An 18,941-nucleotide genomic window follows, 5' to 3' on the forward strand; every position below is an offset into this window, starting at 1 on the left:
GACCCATGGATTCTAGGAAATGGATCCCGAATCATCACCCAGACTTGCTTGTTAAGGCCCCCTTGTGCATAGAGAAAAGGTCACTGCACTCCCAAGGTAAAACAAGATTGGGAAAACACCCAAAAGCCCAATGTGAGAAAATTCTAATTTTAGGAATAAATGCAAGTACTACTCTTTTGCAGTATCCTAATGGTACTGAGGTGGCCAGCTATCATCATGGAGGATATGTGGGGTACAATCTCACAAAAAAATGACATTATGGAATCTGGGAGGCATAGGACCTGATCCTGATGATGCCTCCTCCCAGTAGGACGGTTGCAGGACGTTTCTCAAAACGTTGGGGGCAATAAGGGCAACAATAGCATAATATTAGGAGACCACCATTTGTGCTGGGTATGTGGCACTTGGGCAGGAAAAACCTTGCCCCCAAACTGGTTAGGATGATGCACGGTGGCCTATGCCTGGTCAGGGGGGATGCATCATAGAAATTTAATCAAAGGACACAACTCAACGAACCCGTCGAGATACCAGATATAACCCTATTGTCAAAGAAGGCAGCGTGGGTATGCGAACCTTCCATATTCTTTTTCCGTGGATGGGGGTGGGCCAACTCGAATATGCTCTAAAAAATATGTCAGCTGAAATGGAAATATTTGCAAACACCACCTGAGATGCAATCCAAGCTCTGCAAGAAGAAATAAACTCAGTAGCTCGCTACAGTATGCAAAATAGGTTGGCTATGGATCAACTCTTAAGTACGCAAGGAGGAGTATGTACCTTCCTTAACACCTCATGTTGCCTGTATGTAAACCAAAGTGGACGTATAGTTACAGACACAAATATAATAGCCAATGTATCAGCTTTCCTCCATAAGCAAGCCTATATCGCTCCCAGCACTGGCTTTGACTTATGGGACTGGCTCACTAGCTGGTTACCTAACTTTGGATGGCTAAAAATCTCATTTGTGTATGGAATGGGATTCCTTATAATTATAGGCCTGCTGTTCTGCTGTATGTCCTGTTGTTGTACTTTGTTCCAACGTATATGTACCAAAGCCATAGCCCCAGCGAAAATATTATATGTAAAAAAGGGATGGCGTTAACCAAGGTGAAGAGCATTTGAACCTGTTAAACAATCAATAATGAGCCATGAAAGATAATTATCTTCAGGCTCAAAGGGGGGAACTGATAAACGAAAAAAAAAACCAATCATGTAAAGCTATGCTTCTGTCTTTTCTCTATGCTTATGGATAGAAAGAATTTGAACTGTGTGTAACCTTTACTTCCTGCGCAGGGAAAGAACTCCTTATAAGGATATGAGCCTCCATGTTCATACCACAAGACTCAAACAGACTGGGTTTAACCAGTTTGAACTGGAAGAAATGTCACAATTTATGTTGAGCCAAGCTATAAAAGCTCAACCTTGTTCTTTGTTCAAGGCTTCGCCATTTTCCTCTGTGTAGGAAATTGGTGAGCCCTTCAGCTGTCGTACTTGCTAGCATTAAAGTGCCTCTTTTTGTCTAAGAGCCATGACTCTGTGTTTGTTTGGTTAATACAGAAGTCTCAGGAAGGTAACCCTCTTAACCCTAGACGAGAGGGAAACATTTTTCCCTAACAAGATACTTCTCTCTCACTTAAGAAAGGTGGCAGATACCCAGGGGAATGTACTCAACAGTTTAAATTCTTCCTGGAGGGATGAATCTAAAAAGAGAAAAAACACCTCTGCCACTAGATTCCACATTTGTGGAGTCCAACAAAGATCAATTTTCTCTGCAGTCCTATTCAACAGCTATGTGCAGCACTAGGTGAAGTGGTAAGGTGACATGGTCTTAAATGCCAGCAACATGCAGATGACACACACAGCTACAGCTTTATTTATCTTTCAATCACATATGACCATACTACTACCACCAAAATGGCCCAGTGTTTGGGCAAAATCAGTTCACAGATGAAGAGCAGCTGGCTGAAGATGAACTTGAGAAAAACAGTCATGATGTTGGTGTGCAGAAGAAAGGACTTTGAACAGTTTGCAGCCACCTTTACAGTCTCCTTTGGGTACACGTTGACCATTAGTCATTTCAACCTGATTTTTTAGGAATACTCTCTAATACTAACCTCTCATATAGCAACATTCACAATTAACTCTTTCTACCATCTCTGGTTGGCTAGGAGACTCCATCACATCACCACAGATGACCTGGCTGGCATTGACTGTACATGCCAACACAAAAAACAACACAAGCATATAGGGACAAAATTAGAAAGGCCAAAGCACAAAATGAGATTAAATGAGCTAGAAACATAAAGAGTAACAAGAAAACATTCTACAAATACATTAGAAGCAAGAGGAAGATCAAGGCCTGTGCAGGGTAGGCCCCTTACTCAAGGAGGGGGGAATGACAATAGGAGAAAATGTGGAAAGGGTAGAAGTGCCAAATGACTTTTTTGTTTCCGTTTTTACCAAAAAGGTAGTAGCAATTGGACGCATGGGTGATGCATGGGGGGGGGGACATGTGGAGTCCCGCGCCCCCCCACCCCCAGGATTTCTGCTTGGCCTGCTGGGGAGAGGAAGAGGGGCTCTGTCCTTCTCCTGCTACACCTGCCCCTCCAGCGTGCTTGGCCCCTGTCCCTGGCAGCCAGGCCCAGGAAGGCAGCTGAAGGGGCAGGACCAACTGCTTCCCATGCTGGCCACTCTGGATCATTGCTCTGTGCAGCGCAGAGACTGCCTGAGAGAGAGCCCAGCTGCTCCCTGCCCAGGCCCAGCTGAGAAGGACAGGGGCCGAGTGAACCAGAAACATGCTGGGGGATGGGGTTGCTTTGTCTTGCTTGTCCCTTGTCCTTGGCAGCCAGGCCCAGGCTCTCTCTCAGGCATCTGCCACCTTGCACAGAGTCAGCGACTCAGAGCAGCCAGCTTCAGCCGCCATGAGAAGTGGCTCCCTCCTGCTCCCCACTCGGGCCCGGCTGCCAGGGAGAGTGGTTGAACATGCCGGGGCACAGGAGAAGGGAGGCTCAGCAGGAGGAGGATAGAGGTTCTCTCCCTCCCTAGCAGGCCAAGCAGAAAGCTAAAGCTTGTGATGAAGATGGTGGTCAACACCTTCACTCCTCTGGCACAATGGGACTCTCTACAATAAAGGTCAAGATACAGCAGGAGACAGAAGTTTCTCAGTAGCTGGTCCACGAATGTGGGACAAATTCCTACAGGAATTAAGGACCATCATGACCTTACCACCTTCCACTTCAAGTGCAAGGCACAGTTATATGACCTTGCCTTCTCTAATATAAACATATAACAGCATATTCATTTACAGAAAAAAAATCCCCATCAAACAAGAAACTATACTGCACAAATTCTCCCTCTAGAAAGATGAGAGAATTAAACATGTGACAGATGTGAGTCACGCTGCTTAATGCAGTACTGAAAGGTGCACAGACACTATGATAAGAGTGGTATAAGAACCTATATAGGATAGGATAAAATAGAATAGTAATCTGCCAGTTTGGATCCATGTTCTAAAGCTGGTTCCATACTGGAGTTTTCTTTTCTCCAAATCTACATGTCTGGGGAAGAGATGAGGACCACATGGAAACTGGTTCCGCTGGATGTATGTGGGGGTCTCCCATACACAGTTCTAATATTACTTCTAAACCTCAAGAAATGTGGACTTGTATAAATGAAAACTTCTCTTGCTTGTTATTCAGATAGGATACAACCTTCTCAATACTGGCCAAATCACTCAAACTGACTGCTGACCACACCAATACAATATTTTGGTTTGATCTTCTTTGTAAATATATGTATTTTTGTTGTTAATCTAGCAAAACCTTTTGTTTAATTCTTAGGGTAACATTTACATAATATTAAGGTTTAAAAAATCTTGCAGGAATGTATATGATAGTTTCACTGGGTAAAAAAAATCACTCTCTTGCAGAGAGTCTGTGTATGGTACCTCTGCATGAGGAAGGCCTGGGAAAGTGTGCTTCATGCCAGTGCTGGGGCAGGCTGGGGAATGGTTAGTATCTGTGCACCTCAGCGCAGCCACTGGGAACCCCTCTATAGCAGAAGTGGAGGACAAACAGTCGCTATTGTAGCATGCTGCAACCTTGCTGCTTGGCTGTAGGTGGGGGATGGATTCCATTTCTACTAGCTCTTATTTAGCTGAGTTTCCCGCATAATGCATGTTAGTATGGGCTGTGTGCAGGTGTGTGTGCATGCCTATGCTTTTCATTCTTGTACAAATATCTTATTGATTTGAAATTATGAGCCCCACCAATAAGAAGGGATTGAGAGGAAACAAGCAGGTGCATAGGTCAATACCATAAGGTGGATACTTTCATGGGTGCAAAGATACAAGGAGATGCCTAAGTGCCTGGAGTCAGCATTCTGCGTAGACTCATTGAAGTGCCTGCTGTGAATAGAGATGAGGTCCATGAAGACACCAATACCAGACACAATGAGGTGCCTACCTTATGTTGAAACATAGCAACTCATACATCCTGCAGCAATAATCAATTAAGATTCAGGCAATAAAGTGAACAAAAAGGGATGATGTCTCTTGAGGCATCCTCCCCCATCTTTTGTTTGGTCCTTGTCAGAACGTTGCCTGTTATAAGCTCTTCAGCACCAAGTTTCTGCAAAGAGCACCTCACCTGAGTAGGACACCGTGCCAATCAAAAAGCAGGTGCTCCCGAGTCAGCAGGGCTCCAAAGTCAAGGAAGTGAACGCCCGGACAGCGAGCTGCAGCCGTGCCTAGAGCCACTGTAATGCCCTAGCACAAACACGGCGAGGTGCACCTGTGCCTAGGAGCAATGAACTGTACCAGTGCTGCTTAGACAGAGCCAGGCGCAGCGAGGGGCACCGGGGCCAGGCAGGTTCAGAGGGAGGCCTGCCCCCAGTCAGTCGCGGCGAGGGCAGCTGAGGCTCACGCCCTGCAGGGCACAGCAGCCCCTCACCCAGGCTCGGGAGGGCAGGTCCGGCCTGCTCCCCTCCCGCCGGGCTCCCCAGCCTGCAGGGGAAGCCCTGGCTGCCAACTGAGGCGGAGTCGGAAGCACGAAAGCACTGGGCGCTATTGGGCGGGACTGACAGCAGCAGGAGCAGGAGGAGCCGGAGCCGCAGCCGCGGCGCTGGGTCGCGGAGCTGTGACTGAGCGCGGGCAGCAGAGGCGGCGGCGAGCGAGAGCAGCAGCCGCCAGCACCGGAGCAGCCGCAGAGCCCGGGGGATCCCCGGGAGCCAGCGCGTGCGGCTCATGAGCCCGGCGCGGAGCCGCCGCCGCCTCTCGCCGCCGCGGCTCTGCGGGTGAATGAACCTGCCTCCCCGACCGTCTCCAGCAGCGCGAGCGGCTTCGCCGGGGTCCCGGACCCCAGCTTCTCCCGACACAAAATGGACGGTTTCGCCGGCAGTTTGGGTAAGTGGCGGAGCCTGTAGCATCCAACTCCGGGGCGGGGAGGGCGCCCCCCCCCCCCAGCGGTGGAGCTGTAAAGCTGCCCTTGTGGGCGATCCTCCCCCCCCCCCCCCCCGGGGTAGACTTTAGCAAGTGCAAGAGTCTCCTTCAGGCCCCACGTGCTGCCTGAGTGCGGGGGTGGGTAGGGGAGTGCGGGCTTGACTTTAGGGTGTTAGGGTTTTTTTTTTTTGTTGTTGTTTTTTTTTGGTGGTGGTTGTGTTGTTGTTGTTGTTTTGTACGTTAGCAGCTGTCAAGCAAAGATCCTCCCGAGATCTCTGTTCCCATTTGCACAGTCACGAATCCGCTTAAAATCCTCGGCGGGCAGAAACACGCAGGTGGAACCAAGCTCCGCACAACGTTTCGGGCGCGGGGGGGGGGGGGGGTTAGTTGTTGGCTGGGTGCAAGCCGGGCGTGCGGGCCGGGTGTGCGGGGAGCTGCGCCAGCGAGGGGAGGGGAAGGAGCGAAAGCTGCCGGCGGGGTGGCCGGGGTGGCGTGTGGGTTGCCTTCCCCGCGCTTGGGTCGCCGCCTGCTTAACCGCTTCTTTGCCAGCCACAGCGTCCAGGCAGGGCGGGAGCTCCCCTGGGAGCTGGGGCATGATTTAATGTCAGGGAATAGCATGGGGTGGGAGGGGAGCCGCTTCATTCAGAAACCTGGGGGAACCTCCCGCTCACTATTGTAGCCGTCCCCAGATTGTGCCCAAATCCATGTTTTCAGTCCTGAATTTCATAAACCTGCCTTTCATTCTATGTTTATACCGGGTTCTGTTTCCCACACAGCTCTCCTTGGGAACAGTGCCTAGAAGTGTGCAAAATCTGAGAAAGTGGGTAGCCACCCACGAAAGCTCACGCTCCGATACGCCTGTTAGTGTATAAGGTGCCACAGGACTCTTTGCCGCCTTTACAGATCCAGACTAACACGGCTACCCCTCTGGTACTCGAAATCTGAGAGTTACAGCCGCCAGGACTCTCATTTGTTGGATGGTGATCAGAAAAGTATTGTCAAAAAGAAAAGGAGTACTTGTGGCACCTTAGAGCCTGAAGTATTGTGAAGCTCTCTCAGTTAGCAATTTTTAGGGTTAACTGCATACATTCTGAATGCCTAAATTTGACCCACGTGTGACCAGCCCTTTAGTTGTGTTTCTTGCAAAATAAAGGGAACTAGAAAGTTTCTCAGGAAATAATGTTTTATTGAGTAAAATATCTTTCACGTTGCAATCATGGTCAAATTAAGGTGGATAGGTCAGCCACTGAAAGAAGAAAATGTTGGATTAGGTTATGTGTGTGAGAATACACTTCGCTCTTTAAAGAGATACCAACTTGAAATCTGGTCAGTTTCATGCAAGGGGTTAAAAATAGTTTCAGGTAGGCTTGCCCCATTGTTCTTCCTCTACCATTTTTTGTGGTTTTACAGTAACGTTTTCATGTTAATTCCCCCTCCCCCCACCCCTTTGTGCTGTGTGGAAGACCCACTCAGAGGAAACTGAGCAAGATCCTAATTCTGCAATAAGCACTATGCAGAAGGATCCTGTGCCTGGGTAAAGTACATTTACAGGATTGGGTCCCATATGACTTAGCGGAGAAACGCTTGGTGGGACCTTTGGCTGGTATAAACTGTCATAGCTCCATTGAGTTCAACTGAGCTACAACAATTTATGCAAATTGAGAATCTGGTCCACTGAATATACACAAAGAACTGTCAAAATACGATTTTTTCCCCTTATTTCTCACAGTCATGCATCCTCTTAAGAGTTACATGTAACAATAAAAGGTAAAATAGCTTCACAAATGTGTGTTCTTTTTAAGTTGTTAGTATTCTAAAAGTCTTAGAATAAGTATTGTGTATGTTTCTAGCTATAGAATATACTTGGATTTTATTCAAAAATGTGGCAACTCAGGACAGTTTATTTAATATTTTTTTCAACAGTACATATTATCAACACCTTTAAGGGTGAAAAAGTGCAAATAACAATAATATATAAATATTTTCAACTTTTTTTTGTTCATAATGCCATATAAAAGTCCATTTGCAGTACCTAAACACACAGTTTGTTGTTTTTCACTGCAGTTGCATCTATTCCATAACAAAAGCTGTGATAGGGAGGACTCCTGAAAATCTACCTTTTGTGGTATGATAGGTCTCTCCCTATAAAGATTAGATTTTTAGTTCAATTCTACAGTCCTACCGTGAAATCCATATCATTAGAAAATCCTTCTCAATTTTCTAGAAAAAGTTACTTATTTAAATGCTTTTGAGTGTGATTATGACCTTTTAGATTTTTGAAATGGCTATTCTGGCATTTTGGGCATCTGGCTTGATCAAACTGGTAACCATAATGAACAGTATGCTATTTTGAATTTGACTCTCTGCCTTATACTGTATTCCTTCTTGAATAATTGTCACGGTCATTTTATGCCTTGTGATCAAAAAGTGACACATGATGAAATTATAAGGGTTCTGTTTCCATTTTTAACAGGAAAAATTGTGCCTCTGGGTGACACATGCAAATATAATACAGTTAATATTTATAAGCATCTTTACCCCAGTGGTGAAGTTGATCAGCATTTCAAAGAGTATCAGTACTGTATAAACACATGAAGTGCTAGCCATCCCACCTCAGCATGCCTAAAGCTATTTTTTTTTTTTTTATGTCAGGAAATAAAATGTATGTGAAAGAGGTTTTAAAAGTGCCATTTTGCTATATGGACACTGGTGTTCGTGAGGCATTAATTCTACTACAGTCAGATCCTGCAGCATCTTATTTTCATGAATAATCCTTAGCCATGTGGGTAGTCCTATTAGCCTCACTTGCATGAGTAAGGCTTGCTTGCATGAGTAAGGGGCCGGATTTGGTCCTTCATTTGTACCATTGTTTGGTCAGGAAACAGTGATTATGATTTTATTAACATTTAATGAGGACTGAAGACAGTTCAACATGCCTACTTTTTAATTGCAAATAATGTGATCTTACATCCATTGTATATTGGTCTTTGATTTTTATTTTTTTTTTTATAGTGAGCATTGACCTACAGCTGTTTTCTAGGCTTTGGTTTAAAAATTCTGAGAATGTCCTTTCTTCGTTTTGAAGTATCATGCTTTATATAACTATCCTGTTTTTCATTTGGGTCATGCTGCGTATTTTTGTGTGAGTGTGTGTGACTCAGATTGTTTGTTTGTTGCACTTGCTGGTAATCCAAACCCAATTATATGTATATTAACATCAAAACAGTATATGTTAGTAGCTTTCTGTCTCAGGAAGGCCATAAATTTACTCAATTTGGGTAGAGTATAGAAATTTACTTAGATTTCTGTGAGTAAAAGTACTTTAGCTAGACTGTGTGTGTGTGTGTGTGTGTGTGTGTGTGTGTGTGTGTGTGTGCGCGCGCGCGCGTGCGTGTGAATTCTACCAGCCAAGCATGCTTGCTGCAGAGCTAGTTGTCCTGTTAATAATGGGGCCTGTCGTTATTATCTGGAAGGCAAAAAGTTATTAAAGATTGTGCCCTCTAGCACAGGCAGAACTACTTTCTAACATGTCTCTTGAAGTTGAAAAGACTTTACTCAGCTATTTTCTTTTGGCTTTCTTGTTGAAACTTTTATGAGAATAAACAGATCAAAGAAACACATTTTTATATGTAATTTTAAAAATTATTGTTGAGATCTGGATAAATACAACATTGTACGTAACATACAAGAGAGTGTATTACTGAACATGAGTAAAAAATCCATATATTACAAATTAACTTCCACAGTTGAGGCAATTATTGATTTCCTTATAGAATAGAATACTGAAGTCCTTTTTTTCTTCTCTGCCAGAACTTCAAAGCATTTTGGATTTAATTGTCTTGCAGTTGGGCCTGATGAATAATCCAGGACTGGGTTGTTTATGACCCAGAAATATCTGTAGCATGTTATAACAATATGGTATAAAACCCTTCAACAAGATCCCTCCAACAAAGGAGGCTTTGACAGAATGGTATCCTATAAAAATAAAATGAAGAATTTTCACATTCTTATTAATTCTAGCTCTTGAATGGTGTTCTGTGCCCTGAAGCGTCAATGAACTCTTCACTGAAAGATTGGAAATATTTTGACAAAGAGATTAAATCAGTCCCTTGAAAAGCAAACCAAAAGAATAAGTAATGTGGTGTTAAACCTAATAGGTGAACACAAATGTATCTTTCAGGGGAACAAGAAGGAAGGAGAACCATTACTGTTTGTGAGAATTGGAGAAATTCATGAGAAAGTGATGTGAAGGGCCATAATATGTGCATGGAATCTGGATATCTGTACTCCTACGGCATATTGTCACTAAATAGTAGAAATGGGTGATAGCATTATACACTGGAGTTAGCTGCCAAATATTTGCTGCTCAAATTCATCCTTTTTTGTTCTTTCTTCCCACATTCCCTATGCCATATAAGATGACTGGAAAATCTTGATATTTAATTGTCTGCTGCCAGCCCTTCCTAGTCTACATAGCTGTTTACGAAAGATATGCTCCTTTTGTTGATTTAGAAGAGCAAGGGTCTGGTGTACCTGGCTGCACTAAAGGCCATCTTGGGCTGGGCTAAGCTAAACTAGCAGATGCTCTGGAATAAGCTGCTAGATTTGAGAAGTGCTATCCATGGAAATGGTCACTTCCCCCCTTGGAAATGGTCACTGACTCCCTGTGCTCTCTCTTAGTGAAGGTAATGTTAGAAGAATGTGCGTTATCATTCTGTTATGGGCTGAGTATGGTGGAAAATGAGTAGAACTAAGTGAGTAGCTACAGCAAAGGTTGTTCACCATCTATTTGGGCAGGTGTATGGAGGCAGAAATTACTACCTTTTTGATGTTCCCCTTTCTAGGCCTCTGAAGTGAGTGTGTTGGTATGCTAGCAATTTTATTGTTGGTACTAGTAATAAGTTCAATTTACCTGAGGGGTTCTCAAACTTCATTTTACTGTGACCCCCTTCTGACAACAAAAATTACTACATGACCCCAGGAGGAGGATCGAAGCTTGAGTCTGCCTGATTCCCACTTCCCCAGGTGGGGGAGCCAAAGACCGAGCTCCACTGCCTTGGGCGAGGAAGGGATCAAAGCTGGAGCCCAAGGGCTTCAATCCCATCCGGGGGCCTGTAACCTGAGCCCAGCCGCCCAGGGCTGAGTCCCTCGGGCTTCGGTTTCGGCCCTGAGCGGAGGGGGTTGGGCTTCAGCCCTGAGCCCCAGCAAATCTAAGCCAGCCCTGGCGAGATCATTAAAATGGAGTCGCAACCCACTTTGGGATTCCGACCCACAGTTTGAGAACTGCTGATATAGCTCATTTGCTGGGCCTTTGTTTGAGGAATCAATCCATCCTATTCTCAGGAGCTAACGAGTTGTCCCTTCCTGAACAATGAAAACCTGGACAGAACAGGATTATGGCTTGACATAGAAAGGTTAACTTGATTGGTACCAGCAGCTGTCAGTCACGCTGATAAAGGAGACAGTTGGTGGCTTTTTGACACCCTGAGGTAGTCCATCTTGTTAAAATAGGAATTAATTGGCTGGAAGCAGCCATCCTTCAGTATGTCAAACAACTGAGAAAATGACTGTATGTTGCAAAAATGACCTTTTATGCAGAAAATATGCAGTGTTGGGAATGGCTGGCAAGTAAAAACTTCTGTTTTAAAAAACCCCCAAGTCTGGTTGTTTTATATTTTCTTTAGAAGAGTACTTAACCTCTGGAACACTCCGGAGAATTACTGTTCTACTTAAAGTCAGTTTCTTACTCCCTAGCCCAATACTTTTTGATTTGAGCATAACTATGTGTTGGATTTAATTCTCTGGAAAGACCTAGATTCAAAGACATAATAATTAAAAAAAAATTCATTGAGGTTGTACATCATCTTGTATATAAGAGAAAATTAAGAGAACATACTGCAATAACAACTCTCTATTGCATTTGTTAAAATGTACATTGTTTCCATTATGCTGCTGGTAACCTATAGTGAGACCCCTAGCGGTAGTCGTTGTTATGCAAAAGAAATTCAGTTTCTCTTCCTAGTGTGGCTTGGAGCAGTCACTGAAGATTTTTTTTCTCTCACTTGCATCAGGTCCTTTCTAATCCTTTCTCTTAATAAGAGCAGTATCATGCCTACAAGGGTGTTAAGGACATACTTCCTGTGTACCTACTCCTAACATACTGCAGAGAAAGTGTTAAAATGAGCTTAATTTAGAGCATGTGGCATGCTGGTGAGTATGAAGGTCCATGTACTTCATCTAATGTGAATTGTTGCTAGCAGGGATACTGGTTTTGAAAGTAAGTTTGTTTAGGAAAGAGCGGATTAGAATCACCAAATAAACAGCTAGGTTTTCAAAACTTCAGTTATGATTTATTAACATATCGCCAAATGCAAATAAATTAGAAATCATAATACCAGTTAATTACTAGGTTAAATTACGCTACCATTCATCCAGTTTTATTGTCTCTGCATTAGTCACTCTATGTAACAGCTTGTGTAGTGAAAAAATGTAGTGTCACATTGTAATTTTATTAGTTTGTTTTGTTTTTAAGGCATCATAGAATTCCAATGTAGAGTGCATTTTCTGGTACTTACTAAGGGAAAGAGTACTCTGTAGCAAGGTGGTAACTATGTGAATGCTGCTGTTTTTCACTTTGGATTCATAGATCACTTTTAAGAAACCTAGAGGTGGGCATTCTGATAAAAGGTATCATTCTTAGACAGGCTATCGGATGCTGCTGGTAGTGCAGGGAGTCATTACTAGCAGAAAGAAAAGGAGTACTTGTGGCACCTTAGAGACTAACAAATTTATTAGAGCATAAGCTTTTGTGAGCTACAGCTCACTTCGCTCACGAAAGCTTATGTTCTAATAAATTTGTTAGTCTCTAAGGTGCCACAAGTACTCCTTTTCTTTTTGCGAATACAGACTAACACGGCTGCTACTCTGAAACCTGTCATTACTAGCAGAAGTGGTGCATGTGTCTGAAATCAAGTCAGCTACAAAAGCAGTATTTCAAAAGGAGAAAAGGGAGAAAGCTATAAACCCAGGCCTGAAATCTAAGTCTGGGAACATGAAGCCTTTCTATTCTACTCCTCCACCCCTTTTTATATTTAAGATTTTTCTCTTTTTGGCTGGTTGTAATAGCAGCTTATGCTATGTGCCGTCAGTGAATGTAACAATATTCCTTCTAAGCCTCTTCAAACCAATTAATCTTTATTAGTCGGATGCAGTAGCTCTTTTTCTAGACAGTGGGTCTTTCTTCTTTCCTACTTATTGCCATAGAATTTGTATGCTAAATATAGCTATGTTTTGGACTTCCTTACTCATTGGTTGGTTCCCCGATTACTCTGACATTTGGAGACCAGGTCTGATTTGTCTTTTTGCTCAGTTTTACTTTCCAGGGCTGTGCTACTGTTTGTTGAAGCAGCAAGTAGGAATTCTAGTACGTTCTCCTCAGTTGGTGATCTGCACTGCACCCAAGTTCTATCTAGCTTCATTTCTTCCATGGTCACTGCAAATTTGACTTCTAGGAGATTTGCTTTAAAAGGTGTGTGTACAGTATGTACTTTTAATTAACGGCAGAGCAGTAGAAGTATGTGCATGTATTACTAAACTGAAAATCTCAAACATACAAAATAATGATTAAGTCAGATGGGCTAAGATTTTCCTAATCTGCCTTCATTTCCACTGAGGATGGGAGATCAAAGCTTTATTTTCTCCTTTGGTAGGCATGGAGCAAGATTCCACTGATCTGCAGAGATTTCTTGTTGAGTACAAGTCAACTTTCAATGAACATATGGTTAACTGGAACACCACATTGATTTCAGTTGAGAGTTCTGTTTAAAAACTGATGGCATGGATAAGGTCAGTGGTTTCTAATATAAGCAATTCAGTTTTCTAGGCTGGGTACAGAGTCCAAGAATTAACCACATGCATTATAATTCTAATACGTATCTTAAATTACCTCTTGGTTTTATGTGTAATAGTCAAACCTTGGGCTAACATGAAATTGTGCACTGAAATATCCATGCTACATCTGATTAAATTCCTTCCCAGAAGTGGTAGATTTTGGGATCTGACCATGTAGAACAGAAGAAGAGATGGCTGGAATTTTACATTTCTTGCATATGTTTGGTGTGACCCACTTGTGGTGAAAGAATACTTCGAGACAAAATATAATCCTGAGATCATTGCTAAATTTATATGTGTGGGTTCCCTCTAGAGCAAAAGACCATTTTATAGGTTGGTAAGTCTTTTTGCCATTTATTACTATGTAACTTATAAGAATCTCAGAAAAAACACTTTAAGAATACGAACTGGAGCTTTGATGAAACCCTTTCGTATATTTCTTCTTTTTAAAGGGGAGCAATGGGAATACTATTGGAAACTTAAAAAATGAGAACAGCAAGATTAAACTTTTCATTTGAATGTAGTAAAACTTATGGATGTCTGTGTCTTTTTTTGTTTCAGAAAGTTAAATAATAACTTCTACAATTTATATGATTTTCCCCCCCAACTTGTATTTCAGGAGCTGGGTGGGAGATACCCAATGGAAAGTTAGTGCTTCCTACTGCTGTCTTTTTTTGTTTTTTTTTAATCCAAAAGGTGTCCCTTTAAAATTATGATTTAGTAGAGAATACAGTAAATTCTAATGGCATATGAATAAGAAATAAAAAATCCAGTCCCTATTGCAATTATAGTTATAAGACAAAGCTAGAAAAGGGAGCTGTGAGCTCCTGTTGGCAATTTCCCAGCAGCGGTTTACTAACAAATACTATACCTAGAGCTGTCCTCTTGGTTTTTAGACTCTAGTGCACAAGTTAAACAAAACCCACCATATTAATTTAATCCGTATTAGAATTTCTGAAAAAGAATATGTAAACCCAATAAAACAGAACTCGTCAGGAATTTTTGTTTTAAATATTTAAGCTTTTTGGTAGTAAACACAGTTGGAATGTAGATTGTGTTTAGGAAATTGATTGTTTCCCCTGATGCTCTAAAGGTTTAGAAATCTTAAAAAGTTTGTGTCTGTGACTAGTAACTTGCTTAAAATAAGATTTAAATGTCACAAATGTAGTCCCCAATCCTTTAATCGGATTCATATCTGTGAAAGTGTGTGCACAGATCTGATTGCAGCAGGATCATGACTATAATTTGTTTATCTTGGTCTCCCAGAATTTCTGGACTGAATTTCTAATGTATGAGTGAGGGTATATACCATATATGAGTGGGGGCAGGAGTGGAGAAATAGTCCTTCATTTTGCAAATGTAAAAAATCTGCTTGAGAGCTTTGTAGAGTTTGCTTATTTTTTCTTCACATTAAAAACCCTGAGTATTAAAGCCATTTATTGAGCTTGTTTAGACTTGATAGTATTTCTTACATAAATAGGATCTTTGTAATTTCTGCACATTAAATTAATAATGCATTATTGCAGTTGCTTTAGGCTGCAGAGACTCATCTTTACCAAGTAAACCTTTTTTTTTTTCTTAAGGGCAGTGAAATGTTTTTAATTTAAAACATCTTTATAATAAACTTCATTCTTTTTTTAATACCTTTTTAATGGAATAAATTATTTTAGGCTTTGATGAATTTACAGAAATTAGAGCTGACTTGAACCTAAATTGTGCTCAAAATCCTGCCTGGATATGAATTTAATCTGCCAACTGGCAGTCGTTTGCTAAGATTTTTTTTTTTTTGGTCTGCAAGCTTTTCAACCAGACTGGATGCAAACTGTTTATTCTTTATCTGCATACCACAAATGTTCTGGAGCTGCTGTATGCAGATGCATTTCAAGCTATAGCTTTATTTAGTGTAAAAAGTTGCATGGTATCTATCCTGGGACCCTCTTAGGCTGAGCCATCAGGAGGGGTTAGCAGAGCCATTTTCACTGGGTTTCTGAGAAATGCAGGATGTATTTAGCTGTTTTCTAAAAGAAAAATATTTATTATGAAGGAAGGTTTAAAAAAAAGTAGTGCCTCAGGACAATATTCATGCTTATCTTGTTCCAAGTGTAAAATATTAATTGTCTTTGTTTTGTAGGTAGAGCATAAGCCCCACACAAAAATGCTGCTGCAGCAGAGGGTTTAGCCTGTGGGCCAAATTATGGGCACTGAATAATGATGTGCTGGGCAGGGGGAATTGGGGTGAAGAGAAGATGAGGCAAGAAGCCAGCATAGCTTCGTTGCAGGTGCTGAGCTAATGGGGTGGGAGGGCAAGAGAGGGTGGCTGGAGGTGGAGTGTGGCTAATGATGTCAGTGGTCCTAGCAATCCCAGGAGTGGGACTGGGTGGGTATTGCTATGAGTCATCAGGCTTTTGTTGCTGCTGTGAAACCTATTTTTCATTCTGCTCTGCAGCAGCGAAGCAAAGGTATGAGCAGCAGCAGCAGGGTCACTGAAACTAGATATCTGCAGACTTAGGGAGACTGCACTGATTTTTAAAAATGGTTCGTGTTTCTCTTCACAACCAATAACTTGGAAGCTGAAGTTCTGCAGCAATAGTTGGCGTAGGCTTCCATGCTAACTAGGGAAAGGCTTCCACTTGCTATTGGTGAGCTGATCTTGTCTCAGAAAGTTGAATAGACTCAGGGTGTCTTTGGTTTAACGTCATAATGCTTCAGTTCTCCATTTGATAAAAACAGGTAATAATATAAACTCACCTCACAGGAGTGTTGTGAGGCTAAGTTTGTTTATGTTCATAGAGTGCTTTAAGATCCTTAGAGTAGGTGGTGCTGTCCTGTACAGATGCATAGTATTATTAGTTCTGCAGCACTTTACAGGGGAAGATGGGTAATTTAAGTAAACTGATTTATTTTCTTAATTTCATTTAGTTTTTAAAGAAACTCCTAGGATGGCTTTTTAAAGAAAATAACTTCAAGAGCTTGTTTGCTTTTTGCTTTTGCTCGTGATTTTTTTTTAAAGTGAAGAGCTAAACCTTACGCCAGTAAAAACCAAAACTAAATGTTTAAGCTTCTTTAAAAAAAAACACACAAACAAAACCCATAGTTCCTTTAAAAAAAAAAAAAAAAGCCTGATCTAACTTACCCAGCTCTCTGTAAAATGTTTCATCATGATGCTGTTGTGTATCCTCTCCATCTAGCACAGCTAACTGGGAGGGTCAAGTACAAGTCTCATAATAGCTGTATTAGTATCATGGGAGTAAAGGGTCTACTTAGTGAACAGACATGGAACACAACCACAAAATTCAATGATTATATGGTGTGGGTGTCCCACTCGTGTGTAAAGGACACCTTTTCTTTTGTCAGGTTTGAGAGTAGCAGCTGTGTTAGTCTGTATTTGCAAAAAGAAAAGCTTTCGAAAGCTTAAGCTAAAATAAATTTGTTAGTCTCTAAGGTGCCACAAGTACTTTTCTTTTCTTTTCTTTTCTTTTCTTTTCTTTTCTTTTCTTACACTAGTGTTAGGGGGGGTTGCTGTCATAGGAGTTCTGTAGTTATAGCCCCACATCATGGTCTTTGAACACAATGTTGTCTAACTTCCGGTAAACGCATCAGGCTCTCAAATACAGTGCCTCAGAGAAGTCTAGCCTGTTTATGTGAATTTTATCAACAAACTTGTGTGAACCCGCATGATTTCATGTGAGACTCCACAGACAATGCAGAATAATAAATTTGGACAGTGGTTTCTCTTTGAGATTAAAATGTGACCTGAATCTTTCCCATGCAAACCAGTTCTGAGGGAAAAAATCATAAAACCATTTGGAGCCAAACTGGGATTTGCACAGATCTAAATGTGATGTCATCGTCTTAGAAACAATTAGTAATTAATTATCTCATTCAAAACATGAGGAAGGGTCTTTGTATATAATATATAATTTTTTCCCAGTTGAAAATTATTTAGTAGTGGTAGTGTAATAAATTTTAAAATCATTACACTCAAGCAATTCATTTTGCAGTGTGTTGCTTTTCATATAAAAATTGATAGCATAAATGTTTTGAGGATGCGAATAACTGTTATTTGTTATCTTATTGGATGTAAGTTTTTATTTTGAGCTGTGTTGTCTGCAAAATGCCTATTTGCATTGTAATGAAGTACTCAATAACTTTTTTGGAGACTTCAGCCAACAAATGTATAACACTGATTATATGTGCAAGGCTAGGGAAAGAAAAGAAAAGGGACATTGGTGTAGATTAGAGGAGTCCGATATCCCCAGGGAATTTTGCTTGGATATTTCTTTATTTAGAAACATAGTATTCACCTAGAAATGTCTTCTAATGATCAAACGTAATAAAGAAAATGCCTATTTTGGTCTGGTGGTGAGGATGTGATAATTTAATACCACAAGCTAATTTAGATTAACATTTGCTAGAACCCAGCCATAATCAGGCTGTAAGAAAGGAGAGCTCTGATTATGCTGTTGCATACCTTTCTGGGCATGTAGCTTGGACAATACTGGAGCTGTGGGTATGACCCAGACTCTTCTGTTATGGATGATTTTTTTTAAAGGATCTTAAAGTGTGGTTCTGCTATCAAAATGACCCTGTAAAATTGGCATCATTGGGTCCAATGTTTTGTGTCTCAATGAGTGCCATATAAAAAATGCTCAATTTAAAATTATATTACTTCCATCCCTGAAAAATGAGACTCAGTTCTGAGAGTCAAGCATGGCTCCTTCTATCTTGTTTATTATCACCATTAATAAAGTCCAGATATAGCCCTCAGTAATTCCAAACTATCTTCAGTAGGTTTGCACAGGTGTAACTGGAATTAAGTAAAAACTTTGATGCACAAGAAGGAATAGAATTCGGCTCATTGAAGCTTAGCTCTGCAGGGCTAATGCGTAAAAAGTTGTTGTTGTCGTCACTCAAGTAAGTAGATATGGTTCTGAATTCTTGATCAGAACCATTAAGGTTCAGTTAAGATGCAATTTTTACATACTCAGTTTTCAGAGTAGAGTTGAACTTTAAGCTCTGATTTGTCACTGAGGTTAAGTGCCAGTCTAGCAATGCTTTGCATAGTATTAATGTGACATGTTTGTTTCTACTTACTGTATTATTTTGCACCTCTTTTTCTTGCAAAATTGACAACAAAATATTTTCTTTAGGCAACCTGAAAATGTCTCAGAACTGTAATTGGGGCATTTATTAGTGGGTGCCTTGGGGAAAAATATGAACTCGGACATTGAGAGAGGCAATACCAGGGGTAGGTAGGAGCTTTTTACTAAGCTATAGATCAGACTGTGATTGTTCTTCTGAAACGGGACCACTGAAAGGCCAGGTGAGGGTTCTTATGGAACAATGGGGATGCTAGCAAATCTGAAAGGTAATACGCACATTTATGATCTACCACCTGATTTCATGTAGATCCAAATAGCATTTCTGCTGGTATCAGTAAAGAAATGTTACCAGGGTAACTCTGGTGCAAACTCACCTAGAGCAAAATCCTTTCATTTGCTCTATGAACTCAGTATTCTAATCTGAATTTATTGCAGATTTTTCTGATTTAGTCTTGGTTACACCTGTGCACATTGTGAAATCCCGAAAATAATGCTTCATCTGAAGCATTCTA

At 41.3% G+C, this 18,941-nt stretch overlaps 1 protein-coding gene across 1 annotated transcript in view; it reads left to right on the top strand.

The window, feature by feature from the left end:
* The first annotated feature begins 1,851 nt into the window (after window positions 1-1,851).
* EML4 (EMAP like 4) overlaps window positions 1,852-18,941 on the top strand; it is a 253,146-nt gene continuing 236,056 nt past the window's right edge. The window contains 2 exon segments of the mRNA XM_043511861.1: window positions 1,852-5,401; window positions 5,682-5,772. Of these exon segments, the coding sequence (XP_043367796.1) occupies window positions 5,297-5,401; window positions 5,682-5,772 (196 nt within the window). The 5' untranslated portion in view covers window positions 1,852-5,296.

This window comes from Dermochelys coriacea, chromosome 3 (assembly GCF_009764565.3).
Source record: "Dermochelys coriacea isolate rDerCor1 chromosome 3, rDerCor1.pri.v4, whole genome shotgun sequence".
Classification (NCBI taxonomy): domain Eukaryota; kingdom Metazoa; phylum Chordata; order Testudines; family Dermochelyidae; genus Dermochelys; species Dermochelys coriacea.